Source organism: Magnolia sinica, chromosome 8 (assembly GCF_029962835.1).
Source record: "Magnolia sinica isolate HGM2019 chromosome 8, MsV1, whole genome shotgun sequence".
Lineage (NCBI taxonomy): Eukaryota > Viridiplantae > Streptophyta > Magnoliopsida > Magnoliales > Magnoliaceae > Magnolia > Magnolia sinica.
Window position 1 is genome coordinate 76,557,137 of NC_080580.1, and position 14,775 is coordinate 76,571,911.

The 14,775-nt window shown below is 40.8% G+C and overlaps 1 protein-coding gene across 1 annotated transcript in view; it reads right to left on the reverse strand.

Annotated features, from left to right (window-relative positions):
* The window catches only part of LOC131253456 (N-terminal acetyltransferase B complex auxiliary subunit NAA25), a 70,685-nt gene extending 58,688 nt beyond the window's left edge, over window positions 1-11,997 (reverse strand). The window contains exon 1 of the mRNA XM_058254445.1: window positions 11,624-11,997. Coding sequence (XP_058110428.1) covers window positions 11,624-11,770 — 147 coding nt within the window. The 5' untranslated portion in view covers window positions 11,771-11,997. The remainder of the gene's footprint in view (window positions 1-11,623) is intronic.
* Between the last annotated feature and the right edge of the window lie 2,778 nt (window positions 11,998-14,775).

Genomic DNA, 14,775 nt, shown 5'->3' on the forward strand with positions numbered 1-14,775 from the left:
CTAAACAACCACTACTTCGCCTCTTCGTTGGACTGTCGCCGCAAACACAATGGTCTCTGACCAAGACCAAGAACCATTTCGAATTTGGATCTTGACATGTTGGTGGTTTTTCACCGTAGGCATCACACCAAGAATGAATTAAACATCAAGTCATTGACATTCAACAATATAGTTAACAAATAAGAAGTAACAACAAAATCAACAAGCTATTTATTTATTATTGTAGAAAATCAACAAGCTATCTTCCTTGAAACTTGAAAGTGCTTGAATCTTGATATTCCTACTTCCAAGAGAGAGGGAATGTAGGGGGGGGGGGAGGGGGAGAGAGAGAGAGAGAGAGAGATAAGACCACTTGGAATTAAGAAATGTAAGAGAAGAAGAGAGTAAGAGAGTTTTGGAGTGAGATTATTGCAAATGGAGGAGATTTGGAAGCCTTTTTATAGGCAAAAAGTTGTTTTTTGCAAAAATAAAAAAATAAAAAATTTAATTTGCCATGGCCAATATGTGATTACATATGTTGTATGCGATCACATACATCGCATGTGTGATCGCATATTTTCGCATATGCCACATGTGCCGTCGCATATGTGCCATGATGCATATGCAATCTGCATATGGATATGCACATATGCGATCGCATATGTGCATATGTGGTCGCACATGACAACACAGGATATACCATTCAAATTGTGCACCCCATTGCAGTTGGAGTACAACAAATCCCAAAAATTATACTGATCAGAGATCCCCATGTCCCCTCGCTATCCACATGTTGGCCATCAAATGGACAATTAGAAAGGATGCTTCTTTCTCTTTTCTAATAAAACACGTCGTTATTGATAATTAATATATATATATGTGTGTGTGTGTGTGTGTGTGTGTGTATACACACACACAATTTCAAATGGATTGTCAAAAAGTGGACAATGCTTCAAATTCAATCGCCTACATCGGATGGTTGAGATCTTCCCATCATTTGACTTTTGGGCTATGATTCATCCACAACGAGGCCCATGATTTCGATGGTTGACTCGCTGACATTTAGGAAACAGTGGAAATAAAAATGGTAACCTGCTCCAACAAATACACATATTCCATCATGCACCAGCATTCACAAGACTTCCTGTGGAAAATGTATCATAGGCGATCATAAGGATTCAGTGTGCCAAACATCAGAACTCCCATATTGTTAACTTATGCAGAAACCAAAATGTTTACGGTCTGTGTGGACCAATGTTCTGAAAGTTGTAAATCATGAATCATAAGATTGAATTACATCATGAGAGATTTAAATCATGAATCATAAGAAACAATTTTGTAAGATTTGACTTACATCGTGAGATATAAATCATGAATCATAAGATTGATCCAAAGATCATATGATTCAAACATGATTTTTAGAGAGTGGGTCAAATGTAAGATTCAAACTGCTTGTATCTTATCTGAGTTGTAGATTCGAATCGCAAGTACTAATATTCTAATAACAATAGTTTGGATGCAAAGGGAACAACCACTTATGCTAATAGACTCACTAGCCACGACATCCACCTGATTTAGCTAAAGTATCTGCGATCCCATTAGGATCCCTACTAATAGGACTTTCAATGGGCCGGGCTCAGGCCAGGCAAGATCAAATTGAATAGGCCTACACCGCCTGGTCCGAACAGTTCAAAATCCAGCTGAAGCCAACCCCACGCCCAGCCCATTGATAGCCCTACCTACTAACATAAGCAAGCATGACATTTAGGGCTTGTTTGGATGTACACTTGAATGAGAACGGAATGCAGCACGCACAAGTTCATTACCAAAATGTTTATTTCAATCATGGCATGTTGAAGAGGGAGGTGGTCTGGGCAAGCCGAGACGGAAGGCTGCAATGCTTGCTGTGCTGAGGTCTATCTAGTTCGAAAGGAATGGTCACTGTTTCTGGTATGTAGAGGGTTCCGCTTTGGGGATTCTCAATTGGGTTTTTCTGTTTCTTAGAGACTGGGTGCCATAGTTGTGGGCTGGGGGTTTGAGGCCAGCTGTTCTGGTTCCTCCTCTGTTGTTTGGGTTCTCTTGTTTTTCTGTTTTTGGTTGTGGCTGTTTCTTCTGGTCTGTTTCCTTTTTTGTTGTTCTGTTTTGCTTTTTCCCGTTTGCCCTTTCGGTTTAATAATATTCATCATCTTTCAAAAGAAAGAATATTGAACGAGCCCAATGGATAGAGTTCTAACCATGCAACCACATAAACCATCTGTAGTAGGCACATGCCATCCAGCTTCATCACTCCTATTAATATAGAGAAATCAACACCTATAACGGTGTATGTGAACTTTTCAAATACAAAACTCTCTTTTGCTCAAACATGACACCTGTGTAGAATGTTCAACCAAGCAAAATAAGCACTATAAAGATCACCAGACCCGAAATTCATACCGATCCACAAATTAGGTGAGACACTGTAAAGTGAGTCAGAACATGTCGAATACAGAATCTCTGAGAATACAATACAGATGGGCCAAGCACTGCCCCATATAACTACAAAGAGAAAAGCATCTATAAAAGAGCCCAAACTACCATGGAAGAATTGAGCACCCCTGCTTTAGCCCAAGCCATCAGCTTCAGAATTGGCAGATCCAGGCATGTAATCAGAACTCACTAGAAAATTGCTTCATTCAGCAGATATACAAAACATAGTGGAGAACCATCTTCCAACCACTTGATAACATTACTAAAATCCCCCTCAATAATCAGTGGGGAGAACTATTCTCAGAAACCATTTTAATGCCTTGTAGAACAGTCCCAAGTGTCCAACAGACCCAAAAATTCAATCGCCAGCACACCTCGATTGTTCCTAATCTGCCCCCAGACCCCAGCTGGACCCAGGTTGCCAAAAGAACAGCCATCAAAATTGAGCTTAAACCAACCAGCATGAGGAGGGTGCCAGATTTCAGAAACATTTTTTTTTCAATATAGGCACTTAAGATAACCTCTTCCCAATTACAAAGAAAATACGAATGAGGCATCCATCTCACAGATGCATCCAACTGACCCATTCCACAACCAGATCAAAAATTGTTTTCCCGACCATCAGAACTGAACATGATTCACCTTTGAAGATTCTGTCATTTCTCTCCAATCACAGAATCAACAGCAAAGCCTTGGCAGCCATCTTCCACAACCTTCTGCCAACCGAACTCGAGGCAGGAGAACTCTACCTCAAAAGAGATCAGCCCCAGAGAACAAAGACCCACTACTCAATTCTGATTTTAGAAAGAATGATTGACCAAACCTGCTGCACAAACTTGCCAATGTATAAACAGCTGAGGCAGTCTCCTCACAAAGACACATTTCCCATTCCCTTAATGTTATCCGACATAAAGATTTTATCTAGGCAAGCTATCCAGCCAAAGGCTTCAACGTTGAACGGAGCATTTCATTTCCAATCCAAAACAGGCCTCGGACTCAATTGGGAAAATGCAAACAGCAACCTTACCTAAAAGACTCCTTACTGCTTCGAGCTCCCAAACTCTCCGACCTGCCTGACCATCCCACAAATACACACCTGATCCAACATGAGCAACATCTGAATGAGCAACAAGATTTCCTCATAGTTCAAATTGCATCTAAACCAGGGGAGCCAAATCACCCTCCCAGAAACTCGCTAAACAAAATTAGCTATGAGTATGACAGCCCCTTTTGTCCTCAGCTATAGCAAACAGTGACCCAAAAAGAATGCTAAAGGGCACTACTTCCCTTCCCAGAATCTGATCTCCCCAAGAAGCTGATTATGGGCTTGGAAGGCATCATGAACGGAGGACTTCCCACTTATTCTCTGCCAGCCAAAAGAATGCTCATAAGGAGGGAGGACTTGCCCCTGCAAGTTCTCGACCAACATTTCACGAGAAGTGAAAAGCTAACATCCCCAATCCTTTTAATTCCCAACCTGCCTTCAGCCCTAGGCTTACACACCTGGTCCCAAAAACGAGTTGAAAGTAATCACTCTCCTTACTATCATTCCAAAGAATCTCTTCAAGACAAGCCATCAACTTCGCCACAATCTTATCTAGAACTACTTGAAAAAGGAATGTGTAGATATGGATGCTTGCGAGAACAGCCTTTATGGGCATATGCTCGTCATGTATGGCCTCAGCTGCTCAAGTCTTTCGGCTTAGATTGGGTGATGCCCTCCTCAGTAGATTTGCTGCTCAAGATGTGGAGGTTCAGCTTCCTAAAGACCATTCGGATTCTGCGGCGCTTGTCCTTGCTAGCGTTTCTTTGGAACATTTGGGGGGGAGCAGAACTCAAGATCCTTTTGCAACAAAGGGGGTCCCTGGGGGGAACCTTTTTGGGAAATTAAGAGGGATGCAATGCAATGGGCAACTAATTGGTGCAATGTAGATGTTCCAGTTGCATGTTCTAATTTGGATTGTAATTAGTTCATTCTTGTTCCTTTGCATGGCTTGTATTAATTCAAGCTGTTTTTGAATAAAATTTATGCATTATCCTTCCAAAAAAAAATCTGCTCTTCCCAGAATAGCAACTTTCCCATTCACACCACCAACTTCGGATGGCATCTCTCCAGTACCAAATACCCAACCTCAACAGGAAGCCTCCCCAAACTCAAGAGGAAAACCAATAACCTTTGTAGGGACTCAGGAGATCAATACTATCACAACCCACTGTGGCAATGAGGAGACCTATCTCAGAGCACTCCAGTTGATCCCTGAAATATTACTGTTAGATATATTCAGCCCTTAGTTGAAAGATCCTTTTTCACTGTGTCACCAGCTTCAAATCCCTGCTTGCGAATCTCACTCCCACTCCTGCTTCCTACCTATTTATACTTATTTACATTTTGAAAGAGACACTTCCCCACTCCCACATCCAAATTTGTTGTTGCTTCACTTCACACTTCGTGCAACTATAATTCACTCTGAGGCCCAACACAACTTCAAAACATCCAAGTATGCCCTTGAAACCTAAATCCTCCATCTTGGATCCACATCCAAACAGCACCATGTAACAAACATACTGGATATGGGAGAGAGAGAGAGAGAGAGAGAGAGAGAGAGAGAGAGAGAGAGATTGAGAGACTTCGAAACATCCAAGGATGCCCTTGAAACCTAAATCCTCCATCTTGGATCCACATCCAAACAACACCGTGTAACAAACGTACTGGATATGGGAGAGAGAGATTGACGGACTTCAAAACATCCAAGGATGCCCTTGAAACCTAAATCCTCTATCTTAGATCCACATCCAAATAGCACCGTGTAACAAACATACTGGATATGAGAGAGAGAGAGAGAGATTGACGGACTTCAAAACATCCAAGGATGCCCTTGAAACCTAAATCCTCCATCTTGGATCCACATCCAAATAGCACTGTGTAACAAACATACTAGATATGAGAGAGAGAGAGAGATAGAGAGAGATTGATGGATTACCAGTTCTCAACCTTGGAAATCCCAATCCCAATACTATGCCAATTATCTTCTTACTTATGCTTCGGCCAAAAATGAAAACAAAAAGGGGGACATGGGATCCCCTTAAAATGATATCTAGAGCTTCATTGATGACCCAGCAGAAGAAATGCACAAGTTCCATTTCTAAACTTCTTTAAACGCCATATGGCTGATTAGATAAATTAGGAACCTCCAATTAATGCCATCAAACACCTCTAGATCCACTTTGAGAAGAAAGCCTTTTTTACCCATCCTCTTCAAATTATCCACCACTTCATGAGCTATGGAAGGGCTATTAAATTAAATATGAATCAACCCCACAAAAGCACATCGCGGAGAAGAAATCACATGATTAAGGATCTTTGTCGCCGTCATCTAAGCCTTATCACAATTAATTGGGGTCAGTTGCATGAATCTTGTTCTACCATTCCACTCTATTAAGGACCAAACTTTGGAATGTCATATTGTTCGGATTCATGATGAAAGTTATGGAATAAGCTTGAGACCAGCTGCCAACTTGACGCAACCCCCCTCCTTTACCTGCCCTAGGAACTAGCAGTGAGAACACAGACCGTTACATAGGTTGATCACAATTAAGTGATATCTAATAGTCTATTACATAAGATGATTACAATCAAAGAGTTTATTGCAATCAAGAGTCCTAAACTTTATTTGCCATGGAAGGATCGGATAAGTCCTAAAAACCAACACCTTAGGGTCAACTTGTATAAACTCCCTACTAAATTTATTGGCCTAAAGTGTGAATTTCTTCGGTATTCATTCTTTTCGGCACCAAAGCAATGCAGCACCCATCAACTTGGAGATTGCAGCATCTTCATAGAACTCATCAAATCCATAATATCATCTTGAAAAAATTCCCCCACACTTGGAAAACTCAATCGAGAACCCATTAGGGCCTAGAGCCTAGTCATCTGCCATGGCAAATAAAATTGCTTTAACTTATTCTCTAGAAAATCTACCAACTTAGATGCTCCATACCCTAGAACACAATCTAACTCTAAGCTGATGTAGGACAACCTAATCCAGCCTTAAATGAATGTAGTATTTGAAAGGGGTAGATTTATGCAATCTTTAACAACAAAGTTTAAAATTTTAAAAAAAAAAAAGTCTCAGTCTTATACATCATAAACAAAAGAAGGAAATAAGGTTAATGCAGCAATGATTATGGCCATCAATCACAAACACGTAGTATTGAACTTTAAAATCTAAATTTAGTCGAATCCGGCGAAAGATAGGACTTTCATCTTGCAATAGGTAGTCTAACGATCCAAGTGGATTTTCTAATCCACAAAATAGAAATTTTCTGGATTAAGAAATCTAGAAAATTCAAAAAAAAAAAAATGATGGTTTTTCAAATCTAAGGATTTGGGTGATAGAATTTGAAGAATGTCAAAATATGTAAATGTGGGGATGAAACTCTTCTGAGATCTAATGATTTAGATAAAAAGAAACGGGATCGGCTTCTATATCTAAAGATCTTAGGAGAAAAGGAAGAAAATAAGTTTAAAGAATAGAGCACCTTGAGAAAAGAAAAAAGGAGAGAGAAGTAGAGGATGAGAAATCACTTCCGTGGGCGTCACGCCCTCTTCCAATCACTGGAAGTCAAATATGAAATCGTCAGAAGCAAAAGCTCTTTCTTTTCGTAAAACATAACATGGCATGATTTAGGTTTAGGGTAAAACACCCTTATAAATTCGTAATTAAATGAAATGACCAAAATACTCTGCTAAAAAAAGTTTCAAAAAAAAAAAAATCGCACAAATTGTGCGCACTGTCTCAAAACTCAAATAAATCAAACTTTCATAAACTAAATTCAAATCCAAGATGCCGGATGGGCCACGATAATAGTGTCGTGAAGGTGGTGCAATGAAGGTGGGATGTGATGATCTAATAGTCCGATCACACCATCCTCGCAATCCAATAGTCCAAATGTCTCCTTCAAGAAACTTACACATGTCACGAACACGTGTAAGGTCTTCAACCTCTAAAAACCCAACCCGTACCCTTCATCTAACCACATTGACACGGGTAACGCACGCCTCCTGCATTGATATATTTAAATAGCCTAGTAACTGCATCATAAGCCACCTAGAATCGGCCTTGAACAAAACTCATATGCATACGACTGCCTAAAGAAGTTAACAATGGAATGGACCCTCGAACGTCCTCATCAGAGAAACCACATAGGCTTCTTTAAAGGACTCGACATGATTAGACCTTCTGTGGCAAAAGGCGATGCCATGAAAGAACTTTGTATTCTAATACCCCTCTTTCAGCCAATTCAGCCATGAGTTTTGACACAAATAGATCTCTTTTCTGAGGACATCTTGCGGATCTACATGGGCGGCCAATTTTCAACCCTCTTAGCATCAAAGATACTATTAGCTTCCTCTACTCTATTCGGCACAATAACTTCAACCAAATTCTCTCACCCAACAAAAATGTCCGAAAACAACAAAGTTCCAATCTTTTGAGCTTGAGTTTAGCCAAAAACATCAACCTAGAACTGTTGACCACCTAAAAAAAGAGGACCACTACCCTCTCATCATCAAATTGAAGCTCAAATGAAGAAGCCGCATTCGCTTGAACAAGAGATGCTTTGGGCTCAAACACTTTGATTTGTAATCGAAGACGAGTCTCGGAAGTGCGTGGCAATCTGCAGATTGCCTTAAGGGTACAATCTACCACACCCTTCATCAAACAAGAAATGAACAAGTCTATTCATACATTGACCATTAGACTAAGTGAATTTAGCTCCTAATGGGTATTTACTAACAGATGCTTGCCAATGAACTTCGCAAAATGCTTCATACTCGTCATAATAGTAGACCCTTCACTTTTCTAATAAGAAATCTCACAACATTGAAGTTATCACCCAAACACCAGGGCACACCCCAACTTGAGGGAATGCAATCCAACTTAGCCCAAAATCAAGTCTAACAACAGGATGATTTGGGTCTTACACCACTAACATACATTATCGAGCTCCATCCTCCAAGATTTGAATAAAGCCAAGAGGTATCACCTAGGACTAGAATTCTCAAACTGCAACGGTTGAGAATTCTAAACAACTAGAATCCCATCCAATCTGCCCTCCAAAGGTTTGCTAACGGACCCAAATTGCGAGCTGCCCCAAAGCATCCTAATGTCAATCATAAACAAGGCCTCTTTCTTAGTCTTGGATCAACAGGGCATGGAATTTGTAGCTTTTAACCATCTCCTTTGCTGCCAATTTCTCCTCTTCACTACCCAAACCCCTTATAATCCACGATAAAATTATCGTCTTGGGACAATTGCTTGAATAGCCCTTCCCTTTCCAATTGACCCTAGATTTTCTCCCCACATAACTAATAGAAATGCAGAGATTTTTAAGCTCCCCTATACCTTTTTGCTTCTTTGGAGTAATGAAAATCACAACACAAACTATAACCAACTTTTCCCTTTCTTAAATGCACCTAAGATTAAGGATAAAATTAGCCTCCTCTCCCTCTATGCTAAGACTAAGAGACTTAGTTCATGATCAAGGAGAAGATGAGATTAAAGACTTGGCCTCTAACCCTAGCTTTGACCCACATTCACCAAAGTAAACCTGGTATCCTCCTCATCTAACCATGACACTCAATTTACAGCAAGCGGGATGGAAGCGGACAACAAAAGAGGGCAAAGCATCCTCCTCTTCTAACCACAAAACTCAGTCCACAACAAGAGGAATGGAGGCAAACTCAACAAAAAAGGGCAATCCCCGCACAACAACCTAGCTAGAAGAATAACACATCATGATAGCACATGAGAAAGTAGATCCAATCTGCAATTTTTCCTCAGTAAGCGGGTGTCTTCTCTTGAACAACAAAAATGGGTGTCAAAATTCCTTGGTTTTGATTATGAGATTGTATATCACAAAGGGAAGGAAAACGTAGCAGTGGGCGATCTCTCACATCAATTACCTGATGGTTCCATATTTGCTATAGCTATACACAAATTTCCCTTCTTCGGCGACATTAAGAACAAGTGCCTGAAGAACTCGAAGATACAAAAGATTATGAAACAGCTCCAAGCTGACCCTGTTGTTACGCCAAGTTATTCACTGCACAATTACAAGTTGTTCTATAAAGAGAGGCTAGTCCTACCATCAAATTTATCTCTAAAGGAAGACATCCTACGAGAATTTCATGCCTGGCCATCGGCGAGCCATTCGGGTTACCTTCATGCTACCTTCGTGCATACAAGTCTATCCCAAAATCTATATTGAAAAGGCATGAAGAAGGACATCAAGAGGTTCGTGGACGAATGTGACATGTGCCAGCGTAGCATATATGAGACAACGTCACCACCAAGACTCCTTCAACCCTTGCCTATTCCTGTGCAAGAATGGGAAGACATCTCCACGGATTTCATTAATGGGACTACCCAAGTCAAATGGTAAGAGTACTATGATGGTGGCCGTCGATCGATCCACTAAATATGCACACTTTTGTGCTCTCTCGCACCCCCACACAGCTAGCTCAATTGCGCAAGCATGTGATCCCATCTACATCAGCAATTTTTGGAAAGAACATTTTGCCCTCCAAGGGACACAACTACTGATGAGTACAACATACCATCTACAAACTGATGGACAAATGGAGACCCTTAATCGATGCTTGAAAACATACATTTAATGCTTTGTAGGAGATCATCCTAAGCAATGAGCAAAATGGCTTCCTTGGGCTAAGTGGTGGTATAATACCACTTATCACACAACTTCTAAGATGACTCCTTTTGAGGTTGTCTATGGCATCCTACCTTCCACCATCAATTCATACTTACCACTCACTGCTAGTGTTAATCAGGTTGATCGTGAATAGAGTTGTACACAAGCCAAACAGAGTTGAGCTTGGCCCAACTCAGCTCGGCTAGCAAGCTACCCCAGCTCGAGCTCGGCTTGTCTCGGTCCTCAAGCCTGACTGGCCAGCTCTAACTCGACTTGGCTCGATCCTCGAGCCTGACTGGCCAACTCGGCTCGGTCAGCAACTCGAGCCAACTCGAGCCGAGCTTGAGCTCGATCTTTCGAGCCGAGTTCGAGTTCAAGCCTACAACCTAAGTTCGAGTTTAGATTTTAGGGTTTTTAATATTCGAGTCAAATCAATTCGAATCGAGTCAAGTTCCGAGCCAAGTCGAGTCAAGCTCGGTCTAGCTCGGACTTGGCTCGAAATTTTTTTCGAGCTCAAAAAATCAGCTCTACTCGACTCGAACCCAATTTCGAGCCGAGTCAAGTCGAGTCGAGTCGAGCGAGTTAACCGAGCTAACTCAGTTCGTGTACAGCTCTAATCGTGAATTGTGTGATCGAGATAGGATACTACACTCCTTAAGAGATAACCTTCTTATGACCCAAAATTGTATGAAGGTTCAATATGATCAGCATCAATCTAGACAAGAATTGAATTAGGGGAGATAGTTTTTCTCAAGCTACAAAATTATTGACAGTCCACACTCATAATGCAGTCCAATCAGAAGTTGGCTTCCCATTACTATGGGCTGTTTCAACTCAGAGTGTGGGCCTGGTAGCATACAAGCTTGCCCTTTCCCTAGAGTCCAAGCTACACCCAGTGTTTCATGTCTCATTACTCAAAAAACAGGTGTGAGAGCAGGCGCCACATCTTGCTCCTATTACAGATGAAGGGGTGATACAGCCAAAACCATATGCTATCCTGGAAAGGCGGATGATCAAGAGAGGCAATAAGGCTATTACTGAAGTTTTGGTGCATTACTCTAATTTGCCAAAAGAGGATGCAACCTATGAAGAGTACTCTCATTTCCAATGTTGTTTTCCATATTTCAAACCGTGAGGCCAAGGTTCTTTAAAGGAGTTGCAGCTGGCTGGGGACACATGGCATTAGTCTAACTATTCGATTGTTAGCTTGTTGTTATTTTGTTAGGATATTATCTTCTGTTATTATCTTTTTCTCTATATTTAGTTGCCATGCCTCACATGCACTAGGAAGGGATCCTCCCTCGAAGAAGGATCCAGAACAAAATACGATATTAGATTGAGGTTTATACCATTGGAGCACGGCCCATCCACGTTAAATACAATAAACCAACGGTTCGGATCACATAACCATGGCCCCACATGTAAAATCTATGAAAGAAGACATGGAAGTACGAGGAGAACTTACAAGGGCGTAGGGAGAGCTGGGATATTTGGAGAGGAGGCCGGTGGAGAGCTTGAGAGCGGACTTGAACTGGCGGGAATCGACAGCATCCCATATCGGACGCACCCGGCGCTCCGGAATCCCTCCTGCCATCCCGAACTTCGACGCCATTAGGGTTCCTACAGTTAGGGTTTCGAAGAGTAGATAGACAGATGCAGGTATAGAGATAGAGAGTTTTAGGGGTTCCTCTCTGTGTAAAGTCCAGTTTAGGGTTTTGGGCTTTGGTTTCCTTTCTTTTACGCTTTTATTTTATTTTTTTTCGTTTTGTCAATTTTGCCAGCTTCGGGTTTTGTTGTGTAGATGGGGGTGGGCGCAGGTTAACAATGGTGCCCTGCCGGTGCTCAGAAGAGTATTGCGACGAGAAAAACCCAGACGACCGCTCGGACGCGGTTTGCCTGCTTATTGCTTAGTAAACTGTGGGGCCCACCTTAATGCGTTTCTTATCCACGCCGTTCATCCGTTTTTCCAAATAATTTTATTGTTTGAATCCAAAATTTATGTATATTAAGAGCTCAAGTGGACAACACCACAGGAAACTGTGGGGAGTAAATGCCTACCGTTGAAAACTGCTTGGGGGCTACAGATTTAGTGGATCAAGATGATATTTGTGGTTTCCCTTTATCCATGTATTTTTTGATATTATTAACGGGTTGGATGACAAATAAACATCAATGTGAGCCCTAGGAAGGTTTCAATAGAAGACGTCGATATCCCCACTTTTTCCTGTCATGTGTTCCAATTTAGATTTGGATATGTTTCAACTTTTGCATCATAGTATAAAATGATCTGGAAAAACTTATGGACGGATTGGATTAGTCACATGCATCACGTTGGGGCCCACAGTTTACTCAGCACGATACCCAAGCCAATGCCAATATTCTCGCGCATCTCTCCATTCGCGACTGCACGCGTGTAAAATCTCTCTAATCATACATTAGGACGTGAGTTTGCCGCAATCACGGTGAACTTTTCTCTTTACACCGCGACTGCAGCAGTCGGATCCCGGGCCATGTTTCAGTGATCTAAACCGTTTAATACGATGGGCCGCACCTCGGCTATGGTATGAAAAACTCCCAAGGCTTTTCAATTATTTAAAATAAAAAATTAAATTTAAATTTAAATTTTGAAGAAAAAAAAAACAAACTTCAAACCCGGCAACAATAGTCGCACTATCGCGCTGATCTTCTTGGTAAAATGGGTAAGGATAGTTTCGCCGACGGTCTAGACCCTGTCGTGGGCCCACTTTGATGTATGTATTCTATATTTATATTCTTATTGTACATCTATTTTTCATATTATTCTAGGACCAGCGTCCAAAAATAAAGAAAATCCAAATCTCAAATAAACCATATTTTAAGAAACAATGGTGATTGAATAGCCTACCATCAAAAATTTCTTAAAGCCCACCATAAGGTTTCCGTTATAATTACTGACTATCCAATCTATTAACAAGATCACATAAACCTAGATGAAAGGATAACACAACTATTATACCTAATCAAAAACTTGTGTGACCCATTAATGGTCAGTCACCATGGTTTCCTATGTTATGCTCCACTTGAGAATTGAATCTATTTTAGTTTTTTTTGTTCATGCCCTGAAATGATCTTGCAAAAGTTCATGGACCACACACGGACTTTGGTGAGGCTTGCACCCCACATAATCCATTCTCCTTTGTTAGTTTCCCACCATTTTTTAAATGGTGGTGAATGATAGAGCACAGCTAGGGTACCCTCCATTCAACACTAATGAAACTGCGCCATATGCATGCATCATCTTAGGAACCCACCATTAAAATGTAAAGATTCCCCTATCAAAATGACAATTTTACCTTTGACATGCCTATATAGATGCATAAATGGCACTCTTTTAATAGCCGTGGATGGTGTGTCTTGCCCCCTGTCTAGACGCAACCCACTTCTATGGCTAGCTACATATGTATAAATGGCATTTTTTTTAACAACGATGGACAAAGTGTCAAGCACCCTGCTAGATGCAATCCACTTCTATGGCAAACTGCCATCATAATGGTCTCATCGAATGGAAGACTTATAAGGGTGCTCGCACATGTTTACATTGTAATTGTACCTCATACCCAAAAGTGAGGCATGTTATATGTAAGTTCAGAGTCGCTCATCGCTGAATTCTTATTTGGTGGATATGAATATTGCGTGTAGAAGATCAGGTGCATGTTGTTAAAGACATATGCTCACACTAGTTGTATGTCTAACTAGCTGGCATGTGAGGCACTATGGTATTTATATGATGTCTCCCCCATGTGATAAGGTTGTCCCACCATGAAAATGTGATGACCCAAACATTAGGTCAATCCAACCATTGGATGCATACCGCGTGAATGTGGAGTTTCTTGGGTGGTTGTTTATTGTCTTGTATGGTATGCTCCACTTTATATTGGATCCACTTGATTTTGGAGGCATCCCATTTTCATGGTAGGGCAACCTTGTTGGATGGAAAACATGTCATGTATATATCATAGTAGGCCCTACATTATAACTAGCTGGACGTGCAACTAATTGTGTGTGAGCATTTCTGATTATTAAATATTATGGATATTACTCATAACTTGAGCCACTTCACTGTTTATGTATCTTATATGTGCTTGTTTCATTCGATGATAATATCACATTGAAAGTACATGCGTTGCATTTTGACATGAGGGACTGTCGTGTAACCTGCTTAACCTTCAGATGTATGAATTTTCTACTTGTGAGGATGGTGAAGTTGCATGGTGCATTGCCTGAGTACCTTTAAGACCAGTGGTTTTATTCTAGCTAATATGCTTTGAAATCATTAGCAAATGAAAATATGGTATCAATGCAACACATATTCATGGATTCTTGTAATAGAGTTGTTTTCCTAACATAATTTGTATAGATAAATTATATGGATTGAAATTAAGACTAATGGCTTTTAATCATGACCTAAGGTTGTGCAGATGCCTTGCATTCTACATTATATGATTGATCATGCGAATCCAAGGCCAACCGTGACTCGTTGTGTAATTCATGGTCAATCATGGTACGACTGTCGAGTTTCATGATTTTGCACAAAATAGGGTATTTAGGCATGCTTTTAGAATATGGCTTGAAAAGATA